Source organism: Scyliorhinus canicula, chromosome 5, assembly GCF_902713615.1.
Source record: "Scyliorhinus canicula chromosome 5, sScyCan1.1, whole genome shotgun sequence".
Lineage (NCBI taxonomy): Eukaryota > Metazoa > Chordata > Chondrichthyes > Carcharhiniformes > Scyliorhinidae > Scyliorhinus > Scyliorhinus canicula.
The window spans coordinates 214,471,156-214,483,913 of NC_052150.1; the positions used below are offsets into that span (position 1 = coordinate 214,471,156).

General features: G+C 50.2%; 1 protein-coding gene across 6 annotated transcripts in view; it reads right to left on the reverse strand.

The window, feature by feature from the left end:
• Positions 1–12,758, reverse strand: part of LOC119966565 (tetratricopeptide repeat protein 21B-like) — a 151,078-nt gene that overhangs the window by 62,671 nt on the left and 75,649 nt on the right. For all 6 annotated transcript variants that reach the window (XM_038798472.1, XM_038798469.1, XM_038798468.1 and 3 more), the window contains 4 exons: positions 11,851–12,072; positions 5,304–5,542; positions 4,450–4,522; positions 1,221–1,331 (listed from right to left, as the gene is read on the reverse strand). In XM_038798472.1, the coding sequence (XP_038654400.1) occupies positions 1,221–1,331; positions 4,450–4,522; positions 5,304–5,542; positions 11,851–12,072 (645 nt within the window). The remainder of the gene's footprint in view (positions 1–1,220; positions 1,332–4,449; positions 4,523–5,303; positions 5,543–11,850; positions 12,073–12,758) is intronic.

Below are 12,758 nucleotides of genomic sequence, written 5' to 3' on the forward strand. Positions count from 1 at the left end.
GGGGGGGGGGGGGGGGGGCGAGAAAATCCATGGGGCCTTAAATTTTATCCATCTCGATGTACAAAGTTAAGAATTCAGTGTTTCTTGCACTTGGCTGGCTTTCAGTCCGGAAGGTTCACAACTTAACACCTTCTGCTTGCTTTCGAATTTGAAAGTAAAGGTTAATATTTGCAAGAGAGCTGAGAGTTGAGATGGAACCATCAATTCAGCAAACACGTGTAGTTGGATCTGAACAGAGGCTTTAATACACTTACAATAGAGCCAGCCTATTCGTCGTTGAACTTCAGGTGAAATGGCAGGCTGGCTCTAAGGCACTGATCTTTATACATCGGCCTGGTAATTCAAGTCATTTGAGAGACTGTTCAACTCGCGTGCAAATTCAGCTAAAGTTTCAGTAGGCCGTTGTCGGCGAGTCGTGAACACATGGCGGGCAAAGACCTCGTTCATGGGCCTAATATACATTTTGTCCAAAATCGCCAGCGCAGCGGTGTAGGAACCGGCTGGATTTAGTTGTGTAGAAATTCTGTGGCTTACCCTCGCGTGCAGTCGGCTGAGCTTTTGTTCCTCCATAGTTTCAGCGGTGCTGATCTCGGCCATGTAGGCCTTAAAACATTTCAGCCAGTGGCAGAAGGTTTCTTTCGCCTCTGCATCCTGCGGATCGAGTTCTAGACGTCCTGGTTTTAGAGCGGATTCCATGCTTTACTTCGGCAACTTCTTAAGTGTATTAAATTGATGGAACCATCAATTCAGCGAACAAGTGTAGTTGGATCTGAACAGAGGCTTTAATACACTTACAATAGAGCCAGCCTATTCGTCGTTGAACTGCAGGTGAAATGGCAGGCTAGTTCTAAGGCACTGATCTTTATACATCGGTCCCAGGGGGAGGAGTCCTGGGCGGAGCCAAGGGAGGAGCCCAGTACAACTCTCGCGTACTCCCAGAGTGACTCCCCCTGGTGGTTGGATAGTGCAACTGCACTTACAATGGGTAGATAACGAACATATATACATGGAGTGATATTGGCAACTATATATAGTGTGAATCACATTCACCACAAGTTGTATCCAATCGAAGGCAAAGATTCATTGTAGGTTAATTAAAAATACTGCAAAGTCTTCACGGTAAACAGTATGAGCGACGACTAATATTGAAACAATGTTGAAGAACATCAAACCAACTACGTAGAAAGATTCTGTCAAAATGTGGGTTTGTTCCCACATACCTTGGTGTAGTGGTGAGTTTTAACTAGTGCTTGACCAATCTTCCTCACCAAATGTCCATCATGAGGGTTTTTCTTCAAGACCTGCTCATATACCTCGATAGCTTTTTCTGGCTAAAATAAATTAAATTATAAACAGTCAGGCGATTTAAAAAAAAACCCAGAAACAACAAGAAGTACAGACGTTGCACTTTTAACATAGAAATCACCCCAGGGGGCTTCATAGGGGAATCCACATTAAGAAATGAAAAGATTAGGGAGGAGAACCAAGACTTGAGTGATGTTTACAAAGAGATTCCTAAGGCTTGGTTTTCAGCTGCTGCCAAGGCCAGGATGGAGCCAGAAGAGAAAGGAATTTCACGGCCCTGGTGTCAATTCCCACCCTGGGGCTATTTTCTTGGTGGGTGGGGTGGGGGGGGGGGAGTCGGGTGGTGCGATTGGAGGATGGTAGCATAGCTACCTGCCACCATGCAGCGGGTAGCCAATTGTCCCAATCAAAGGTCAATTAATTCCGGTCAATGGAGGGAAACTTTGGATTTTTGCTCTCTTGGGGAATTAAGGGATATGAGGAGAGAAAATGGAGTTTATGGCCAAGATCAGCCATGATGGTATTGAATGGCTAAACCTGTGTCAAACCTTGGGTCGATCACACTCTGTTCAGTTCTGGCCACCATTATTGTAAAAAGGATTTGGAGACACTGGGGTGGGCGCAGAGAAGGTTTCCAAGGACAATGCAGGAAATGGTATTCATCGTAGAAAAGGATTGGTGGGCTGAGAAAAAGAAGGGAAACTATACGAGCAAAGAAAGGACTAGGTTACGGTGATGAAGGACCGGAGGAGGCTCGAGTGGAGCATAAACATTGGCACAGAGTAATTGGGTCAAATGGCCTGGGTCAAATGGCCTGTTTCTGTGTCACATATCCTCAGTAATCCTATGTTACTATAGCAACCTTCAGTGCAAACCAGATCTATGCAATTATGAAAGATACCCGATTCATGAATCTGGGACATTAGACAAACCACAAACTGAGAAAGGAATAAAAGGATTTGCTGAAATGGTGAGTTGAAGTGGGGTGGGATAGGCTCACATGGAACATAAACACAAACCCAGTTTCTTTCATTCTTCAACTGGTCTGTAACTGGTCTGATGAGTAAGTTTGCAGACGACACAAAGGTTGGTGGAATTGCGGATAGCGATGAGGACTGTCAGAGGATGCAGCAGGATTTAGATCGTTTGGAGACTTGGGCGGAGAGATGGCAGATGGAGCTTAATCCAGACAAATGTGAGGTAATGCATTTTGGAAGGTCTAATACAGGTAGGGAATAGACAGTGAATGCAGGAACCCTCAAGAGTATTGACAGTCAGAGAGATCTAGGTGTACAGCTCCACAGGTCACTGAAAGGGGCAATACAGGTGGAGAAGGTAGTCAAGAAGGAATACGGCATGCTTGCCTTCATTGGCCGGGGCATTGAGTATAAAAATTGGCAAGTCATGTTGCAGCTGTACAGAACCTTAGTTAGGCCACACTTGGAGTATAGTGTTCGATTCTGGTTGCCACACTACCAGAAGGATGTGGAGGCTTTAGAGAGGGTGGAGAATAGATTTACCAGGATGTTGCCTGGTATGGAGGGCATTAGTTATGAGGAGAGATTGAATAAACTCGGTTTGTTCTCACTAAAACGATGGAGGTGGAGGGGGGACCTGATAGAGGTCTACAAAATTATGAGGGGCATAGACAGAGTGGATAGTCAGAGACTTTTTCCCAGGGTAGAGGGGTGAATTACTAGGCGGCATAGGTTTAAGGTACGAGGGGCAAGGTTTAGAGGAGATGTATGAGGCAAGTTTTTTTACACAGAGGGTAGTGGGTGCCTGGAACTCGCTGCTGGAGGAGGTGGTGGAAGCAGGGACGATAGTGACATTTAAGGGACATCTTGACAAATACATGAATAGGATGTGAATAAAGGGATACGGACCCCGGAAGTGTAGAAGATTTTAGTTTAGATGGGCAGCATGGTCGGCACAGGCTTGGAGGGCCAAAGAGCCTATTTCTGTGCTGTACCTTTTTTTGTTCTTTGTTTTGTTTTGTTCATTTGATGTGGGGTAATACAGCATTTCTTGCCCATCCCTAATTACCCTTGAGCTGAGTGGCTTGCTGGGCCATTCCAGGGGACAGTTAAGAGTAAATCACACTGGTGTGGGTCTGGGGTCACATGTCGGCCAGAATAGGTAAGGACGGCAAATCTTCTTCCCTAAAGGAGATCAGTGAACCAGATGGGGTCTTATGACGATCAATGATAGTTTCATGGTCAGCATTATTAAGACTAGCTGTACAATTCCAGATGTATTAATGAATTGAATTTAATTGCCCCTAGAGGATTAGCCTGGGCCCCTAGTGACAAGACTACCAACACATTATCCACTGTCTCCCCCTAGTTGGGCCTATTAGAGCTGGTAGACTACCTGAAGTTATTCTGCACAGGGACGTCATCACAAGTTTTACATTTCACCCATTTCTACTTCCCAATGAAGCCAATTCTGGGTTGCAACTAATCCTGTGGGCTTCCCACCTGATAAGAAAGGCTAGTTACTCTTTCAATGAATGTCTGAAATGCAAAACCCCTTGGGCGCGATTCTCCGAAATGGAGACAAAGGCCCGACGCCGGAGTGAAAACCGGAGTGTTTCACTCCGGCGTCGGAGCCCGCTCCCAGCCCCCTATTCTCCCGCCCCCGGGGGGCTCGGTGCGGTGTTGCATATTTTACGCACGCTGGGCCTTGGCGCTGCGTAAAATGTGGCGCCGCGTAAATGACACGGCCAGCGTTCCCGCGCAGTTCCCACCAGCAACGACCAGGTGTGGACGGCTCCGGCGGGAACCTATCGTATTGGGGCGGCCACTCGGCCCATTCGGGCCGGGGAATCGCCGCTCGCCTTTTGCAAACAGCGAGCGGCGATTCTCCGAGCGGCCAGCTGTGATTCTCGCCGCGCTGGTTTGGGGGTCGGGGGGGGGGGGGGGTGGGAGAATCACCTGTGGGTGCCGGGGCGGCGTGGCGGGACTCGCGAGGCGCACCGGTGATTCTCCCACCCGCTGTGTGTGGGGGGGGGGGGGGATTCCGCCCCTTGTTCTCCAGTGCTAAAATTAGTATAAAAACTCATTTTTAAATAGGGTGGAGGAAATTCAGGATCTAACTGGACAAAACCTATAGGTGCACATGGTCACAATCCTTCTGACATACCTCCTGGATGGTTATATATGCGTCACCAAGAAGAAGGCTTATGTGTGGATTCGGGAACCGTTCATACAAGTCTCTGTAAAACAAAAAAAATAACAATAGTGCTGTGGGAGATCATCCCTGTCTCCTCTCGGCACTCCATCCTTCCTGTCACCCCCTGGAATGTCACCTTGATCCCATGTGCCATGACCTCACAAGGCCCGAGCACCCGATCTCCCACGAGCATCCTCAAACCCCCTGGCACTCCTCATCAGAACCCTTCCCAGCTAAGACCAGTGACCAGACATGCCAGATGTCATTGACCTCTGACCCGGCAGGTGCCACACCATCCCTAGTTGTTCTCGTGCAGCAGAAGCTTGTCCACAACCACCGCGAGCGAGCGATAATAAGCGCTAGTACCCCCTAGCTGAGGATCCTGACTCCATAAGAGGAGAGAGCCATGGAGCTCGCAGGGGAGGAGTGGGCCTGAGCCGAGAGTGAGGTGGGCCTGCGAGAGAAAAGTGAGGAGCCACTGTACCTTCATCCAATAGGTTCCGTGTCGTCCAAACCTTCGACCAGGCCATGCAGTAAAGCCATGTCCCTTGACTTGCAGGAACATTAGCTGAAGAGCCTCGGCCATCTACCAGCAGTGACCCACCGCCCACCCTCAACACCATCTCGGAGGAGGACACGGATGAAGTATCATTGCTATCACACGCACCATCCACCATTGCAGAGACACACACCTCAATGGATGGACTTAGCAGGCAGGCCTCTGGGTCACTATCTGGTGGGCGCCACGCAACTTAAAACTTAGAACCCTGATGGGTTGGAGGTTGCCCACCCGTGTCACATACCCATCACGATCTTTTACATACATGTAACAGCTGATATAAAGCCTTTGGTCCTTCTGCTTGTGCAGGTAGATCTGTGCCAGCTTCTTCTGGGCTTCGATGTAATATGGCTGCTCGGGGAGGATGCTCCTGAGCATGCTGAACGCTGTTTCCACATCATCCTGGACGAGAGCCAAATCGACATTGGCGATGGTGATACGGGTTTCTTCAGGCGTTCCGGCAAACTCGTGGATAGCATCTTGCATCACTTTCGCAGCTTCATCCTGAAAAGACAATTTGTACAATTAACGGGAATTGCTTTGGCAACAACCCACCAAGCTTACCTTGGCAGTGCTTCTCAGCACTGCTACCTGAGTAGGGGTGAGAGTTCAATGTCATGGGGCACCATTGACTGCAGGTTCCCGTTCAGGTCACAGGAGTAGACTATTCCATCTCTTGAGCCTATTCTGCCATTCAATTAGATTATAGCTAATCTGTATCTTAACTCCATCTATCCCCTCTGGTTCCCTGTACCCTTACCGAACAAAAGTCTATCAATGTCAGTTTTGAAACTTTCAATTGACCCCGAGCCTCAACAGCTTTTCCTGGGCGACTGGTCCAGATTTCCACAATCCTTTGACAAGTACTTCCTCAGATCGCTAGTGTTTACAAACATGAACCACATCAAACAGAGGTAAGTGCATTTCAATCACTAAGTGTGTTCCAGTCACTCAAGTGTGTGATTACACTGCACTACAATGCACTTACCGCTCTTTGATGTAGTTGATGTTTGCAAACATTGGGGCTTCAGCACTTGGAGTCACTGATCCATGAAGGGAGGTGGATGAATCAAGGCTGCAGCTGTTTTATGGAAGCTGTCAATCACAGACCACTACTAGAAATGAATGAATGGCTTGCAGCTAATGGATCTGAGGGGCTTAAACAGAGGCACACCTGTTCTCCTTCCAGGAATGGAGAGGTTGAGCTTCCAGGTAAGTGTTACAGCTGTAATTCTTTTCATTGCCCCTGTCTGGACTGCTCTCCAGCTTGCAGATAGGGGGCTATTTTCTGGGGGTGGTGGAGAGTCTGTGGGGGTGGGTCTGGGGGTGTCTGTGGGGGGGGGGGGGTTCCTTTAGTTATGGGGTCTTTGTGGGTGTCCCTCTGGTTAGGGGGTTCTGGTGCATCTCCCTATTAAGGGGGTCCCCGAGGAGTCTCCCTATTAAGGAGGTCTCTTGGGGGGGGTTCTCCCTTTTTGGGAGTCTCTGGGGTAGGTGTTCGGGGGGGGTCTGGTAGCGGAGGGGTGGGCGGGTAGTGCATTGTCGCGGGGAGCGTGGCCCTCGGATTGATTTTGGGGGCAACTCCCTTAAGGGGTTACCCCCTTGGTCCATCGCAAGACGCACTACGTCAAGCTCACGTTTGGTGAGACTTGTAATAATACCTGCCCGTGTGATTCCTGGCCCTGGGGTCTGGGGAAATCACAGATGGCCGGGTTTAGGGTGCCAGGCCCGCTAAATGGATGCAAATGGGTCATCAATGGGCATTCATTTACATTGTCTGGCTGGCAGGTGGGTGTGAACCTTGTAATCGCCGCCGACAGGGGGGGTTCTGAGCATCGCTTTTGGATCGGTGCCTGCCGATGCCCAGCGCCAATCCCAATTTTCCGATTCTCTGTCCCATCGAGAAACGCGCTTCGGGCATCCCGGTACGGAGAATTCGCCCCCTAGTCCCTTTTTAACATCCACTTTGTCAAGTCCCCTCAGGATCTTGTATGTTTCAATAAGATCACCTTTCGTTCTTCCAGCAATCAATGGATTGCCCAACCTTTCCTCATAAGATAACACCCCCCTCCCCACTCATCCCAGGAATCCATAATGTTTTCTCTGAAATGCTTCGAGTGCAATTATGTCTTTTCTTAAATATGGAGAAAAAAAACTGTGCACAGTGCTCCAGATGTGATCTAACGAATCCCCTATAGGAGCAAAGTGTCCCTACTTTTATACTCCATTCCCTTTGTAAGAAACAACATCCCATTTGCCTTCCCAATCACTTGCTGTACCTGGAGGCGATCGAACTCTCTCCATTTAAATCATTTCCTGCTTTAGTGATCTTCCTGTCAAAGTGGATGGCCGGGATTCTCCAATCCCGCGGCCAAGTTCTGACGGCGGCGTGAAAAGTGGCGCCAACCACTCCGGCGTCAACGCTCCCCGATATTGAGAAATGCTCCCCTTCTTAGGGCAGCACAGTAGTATTGTGGATAGCACAATTGCTTCACAGCTCCAGGGTCCCAGGTTTGATTCCTGGTTTGGGTCACTGTGCGGAGTCTGCACATCCTCCCCGTGTGTGCGTGGGTTTCCTCCGGGTGCTTCGGTTTCCTCCCACAGTCCAAAGATGTGCAGGTTAGGTGGATTGGCCATGATAAATTGCCCTTAGTGTTGGGTGGGGTTACTGGGTTATGGGGATAGGGTGGAGGTGTTGACCTTGGGTAGGGTGCTCTTTCCAAGAGCCGGTGCAGACTCGATGGGCCGAATGGCCTCCTTCTGCACTGTAAATTCTATGAATAGGGGGCTAGGTCGGCGCCGGAGTAGTCCCTGCAGCTCCAGCCGGCGTGGAACAGTGGAGAGATGCATAGGCCCCTACGGAACCAGCCCGCCCGCCAATCAATAGGCCCCAATTGTGGGCCAGGCCACTGTGGGAGCCCCCCCCCCCCCCGGCCCCCCTCCAGAAAGGCCCCCGCAGACACACCTTCCAGGTCCCGCCGTGTGGGACCCGAGTAACCCACGCCGGCGGGACTTGTCCAAACTCGGCTGCCACTCGGCCCTTCGGGGCCCCGAGAATCCCGGGGGGGGGGGGGGGGGGGGGGGGTGCCCCCGACCGGTGCAGCGGCGATTCTGCGGGCGCCCGAGAATCGCTGCCGGAGAATAGGTAAGCCGGCGCGGGGTCGGAGAATCCCGGCCGATACGTTCACATTTTCCCACATTATACTCCATCTGCCAGTTTTTTGCCTACTCACTTCACCCGTCTATCCCTTTGCTGATTCTTACGCCCTCTTCACAACCTGTTTTCCTGCCTATCAATATGTCATCAGCAAATTGAGCAACCATACATTTACTCCCATCATCCAAGTCATGACTAGAGATTGTAAATAGTTGAGGCCCCAGAATTGATCCCATTAATTATGCTATTTAAAAAAAAACTCCCCATCGAAACATCTAGGCCGGAATTCTCCGGCCATTGGGATACCCTGTCTCCTTTCCCTCCGTCTGAAGAGTCAGTGGCCACACATCACCATCGATACTGGCTGCCCTGCACCCATTTAATGCCCAGGGAGTGTTCATTAGCTGGAGACGGAACTCCCACCCCTCAATTGGGAGGCCAGTTTGACTGGCCAACAGCTCTCTCGTACTGGCAATGCCAGAAGCTACAGTAGACAAAACTGGGATTGCTGTTCAGAAGATCCAAGCTGGGCTGACGAAGCAGAAACCAAGACACCAAACTTTCCTTTATGCAGAGAGTTTATTGCATTTGTTTAGTCTCACACCTCTCCTCCCACACATCCAGTGTCCCAGCTATCTCCTATTTATATGTAATCAAAGTACTTAATTAAACAGTGCCTGAGTATCCCAAAGATATTCCTAACAGACCATTAACATTTTTTTTATAAATGTTTTTTATTCAGTTTTCATATTTTATATTGAACAAATTACAAATTGTTAGGAGAGAGAGACAAAACAAAAAAAAAAAAAAAAACCAAACACGCAAAAATTAACATACATATTTACAGGTAAGCATCTTCGTAGTAGTAACTGCGCCCCCCCCCCCCCCTCAACATGTTTATTTAGCTTGGTTTTGGGCCTTAGCTAGCCATCGAACCCCCGTAACGAACCTGTAGCCCCCCCCCCCTCCCGCTACCTTCCCCCGACTATTCTTCCTCTTGTACATTGGCCACAAATAGGTCCCGGAACAGTTGCATGAATGGCTCCCACGTTCTGTGGAAGCCGTCGTCCGACCCTCGGATGGCAAATTTGATTTTCTCCATTTGGAGAGATTCCGAGAGGTCGGACAGCCAGTCCGCAGCTCTGGGCGGTGCTGCTGACCGCCAGCCAAACAGGATTCTACGGCGGGCGATCAGGGAGGCAAAGGCAAGGGCGTCCGCCCTCCTCCCCAGGAATAGATCTGGCTGGTCTGAAACCCCGAAGACCGCCACTATCGGGCATGGCTCCACCCTCACCCCCACCACTTTGGACATAGCCTCGAAGAAGGCTGTCCAGTACTCCACAAGTCTGGGGCAAGACCAGAACATGTGGGCGTGGTTGGCCGGGCCTCTTTGGCACCGCTCACATCTGTCTTCCACCTCCGGGAAGAACCGACTCATACGGGTTCTTGTTAAGTGGGCTCTATGTACCACTTTTAGTTACGTCAGGCTGAGCCTTGCGCACGTGGAGGTGGAGTTGACCCTATGCAGTGCTTCGCTCCAGAGTCCCCACCCTATCTCCATCCCCAGGTCGTCCTCCCACTTCTTCCTTGTTGCGTCCAGTACGGTGTCGTCCCTATCTACCAGTCGGTCATACATGTCACTACAGTTCCCTTTCTCTAGGATACTTGCGTCCAGTAGGTCTTCCAGTAGTGTCTGTCGTGGCGGTTGTGGGTACGTCCTTGTCTCCTTTCGTAGGAAGTTTTTGAGCTGCAGGTACCGTAGCTCGTTCCCCCCAGCTAGCTGAAATTTCTCTGTCAGTTCGTCCAGTGTTGCGATCCTGTCGTCCGTGTATAGGTCCCTGACTGTCAGTGTTCCCCCGTCCTGCCTCCACCTTTTGAAGGTGGCGTCGGTCAGTGCTGGTTTGAACCTATGGTTGTTGCAGATGGGAGCCCTGTTCGACATTTTGGTCAGGCCAAGTTGCTGCCGCAGTTGGTTCCAGGATTGGAGGGTGGCTGTCACCACTGGGCTGCTGGAGTGTTTTTTGGGTGGGGATGGGAGTGCTGCCGTGGCGAGGGCCCGGAGGGAGGTTCCCATGCAGGAGGCCTCCTCCGCACGCACCCACTCAGCTTCTGGCTCCTGGATCCATCCCCTTACTCGCTCGGCTGTTGCTGCCCAGTGGTAGAATTGTAGATTCGGGAGGGCTAACCCTCCCCTGGTTTTTGTTTTTTGTAAGACCTTCTTTGGGATCCTAGCATTTTTACCCCCCCCATACGAACGCCATGATGAGTTTGTCCAGCGCTTTGAAAAAGGCCTTGGGGATGTAGATCGGAATGGATCTAAACAGGAAGAGGAACCTGGGCAGTACGTTCATTTTGATCGTCTGAACTCTCCCCGCGAGGGAGAGCGGGAGTGTGCTCCATCTTTGCAGGTCCTTTTTAACTTCCTCCGTCAGGCTGGTGAGGTTCCATTTGTGGATCCCTTTCCAGTCATGGGCTATTTGGATCCCCAGGTAGCGGAATTTATGTCGGGCTTGTTTGAACGGCAGCCCCTTTAGTGCTGCCCCCCCCCCCCCCCCCCCTTGCGGGTGTAATGGGAAGATCTCACTTTTGCTCATGTTGAGTTTGTAGCCCGAGAAGGCTCCAAACTCTTTCAGGAGCGCGATGATTCCGTCCATGCTGCTTTGTGGGTCCGAGATATAGAGGAGCAGATCATCCGCATAGAGTGAGACTCTGTGCTCTCTACCTCCCCTTCGGATCCCCCTCCAATTTTTTGCTGCCCTGAGCGCGATTGCTAGCGGTTCAATTGCTAGTGCGAACAGCAGCGGGGACAGTGGGCATCCTTAACAGACCATTAACATGACAAGCAGTCCCAGAGTCTATTCTCGCGAGTCCAGGAGTAGGTTAATGTTGGGGGTCTCAGGTTGGCGAGGGGAGGTGAGGCCTGTGAGGGAGGGGAGTGGTTGAGGGGAGTAGGAGTATTTGTGGAGAGGCCGGGTTTGGGGGGGACATTTGGACAGCCTTCTTTGAGGCAATGTCCAAGGTGGTGGGGATGAGGGTGGAGTGATGCCCAAGAGTGGCGGTCTTCGGGGTCTCGAACAGCCAGATCTCTTCATGGAGAGGAGGGCCGATGCCCTTGCCTTTGCCTCCCTTATCGCCCGCTGGAGAATCCTGCTCGGCTGGCGGTCAGCAGCACCACCCAAAGCTGCAGACTGGCTGTCCGTCCTATCGGAATCTCTCCAAATGGAGAAAATTTAATTTGCCATTCGGGGGTCAGAAGTGGACTTCCACAAAACATGGGAGCTAGTCGCTTGGTTGTTCCAAGATCTGTTTGTAGCCAACAGCCAATAAGCCAAACAAAAAGAGAGGGTAGTCACGATACAGAAGCAGCAAGGGAAGAAGGCTCGCTAGACGTGGGACTTTTTTTTTAACGACACTAGAGCTGCTATATAAATGCAAATGTTGTTGTAAGAAATGCTGCAAGGAAAGCACCAATGCTGGGAAGCTACAAAGTGAAGTGTGCACCACTCAACCTCTGCTGCAGATTTCCGGCATTTTCTACATTTTCTTTCCAAAATATGCAATTTGTTAGCCACAGTCGGGACTGTTTAACTATGTTAAACGTGGTGTATAAATGCAATTTAATACAGTGATTGCGTTTGAACATTGCGGAGCACGGTACCTGTTCACCATTTGAGTACTGCACGGCTGCCAGCTCCAGGTACACAGAGACGCTGTCACTCACACTGACGTTGGCCGATACCAATTTTCCCCTTCCGGTGGAGCCTCTCCTCACCCCCGGCAGGGCGATCGCCATCTTCAACGTTGCTATGGCTTCTGAGGACTTGCCCATCTTCTTCAGAGCCTTGGCTTTGATCAGATGGTAGAGAGGGTGTTCTCTGACCTGCAAGGTTGAGCAAAAATGCAACTCGCACCTTCAACTAGGAACATTTACAAAAACGAATGCCCTGAGACATGGAGAAAGAGGGCCCTTATGTCTCACCACAGAATAATAATGCAAAGATGACACAGAATTTGCAGCACAGAAATGGCCCATTCGGTCCAAATCGCTAATGTTGATGTGTATCCCCCACACTCCATTCATCTAACCCTATCAGCATATCCTTTTATTCCTTTCTACTTTATGTGCTTATCTAGTATTGCCTTAAAGGGACAAATGGCATTTGTCTCAACTGTTCTCTGTGGTGTCAAGTTCCACATTCTAATGACTCTTCCAAAAGGCATTTGACTAGACTACAGACTTGTTGCAGCTCATGGACATATATATGCATAGGTCAGTGAATGTGGCAGGGCAGGTTGAGAGCGCACTTAATAAAGCAGATTAGGCTTTATGAATAGGGGCATAGACTGCAAGAGAAAAGAGGTTACATTAAACTTGTACTTGGCACTGGTTTGTCCTCTTTGGTTCTGGGCACCATCCTTTAGGAAGGACGTGAAGGCATTAGAGAGAGTGCAGAAAAGATTCACGAGAATGGTTCCAGGAGTGAGGAATTTCAGTTATGTGGATAGATTGGGGAAGTTAGGACTACTTTCCTTGGCAAACAAAGGGCAGAAAGACGATTTGGTGGT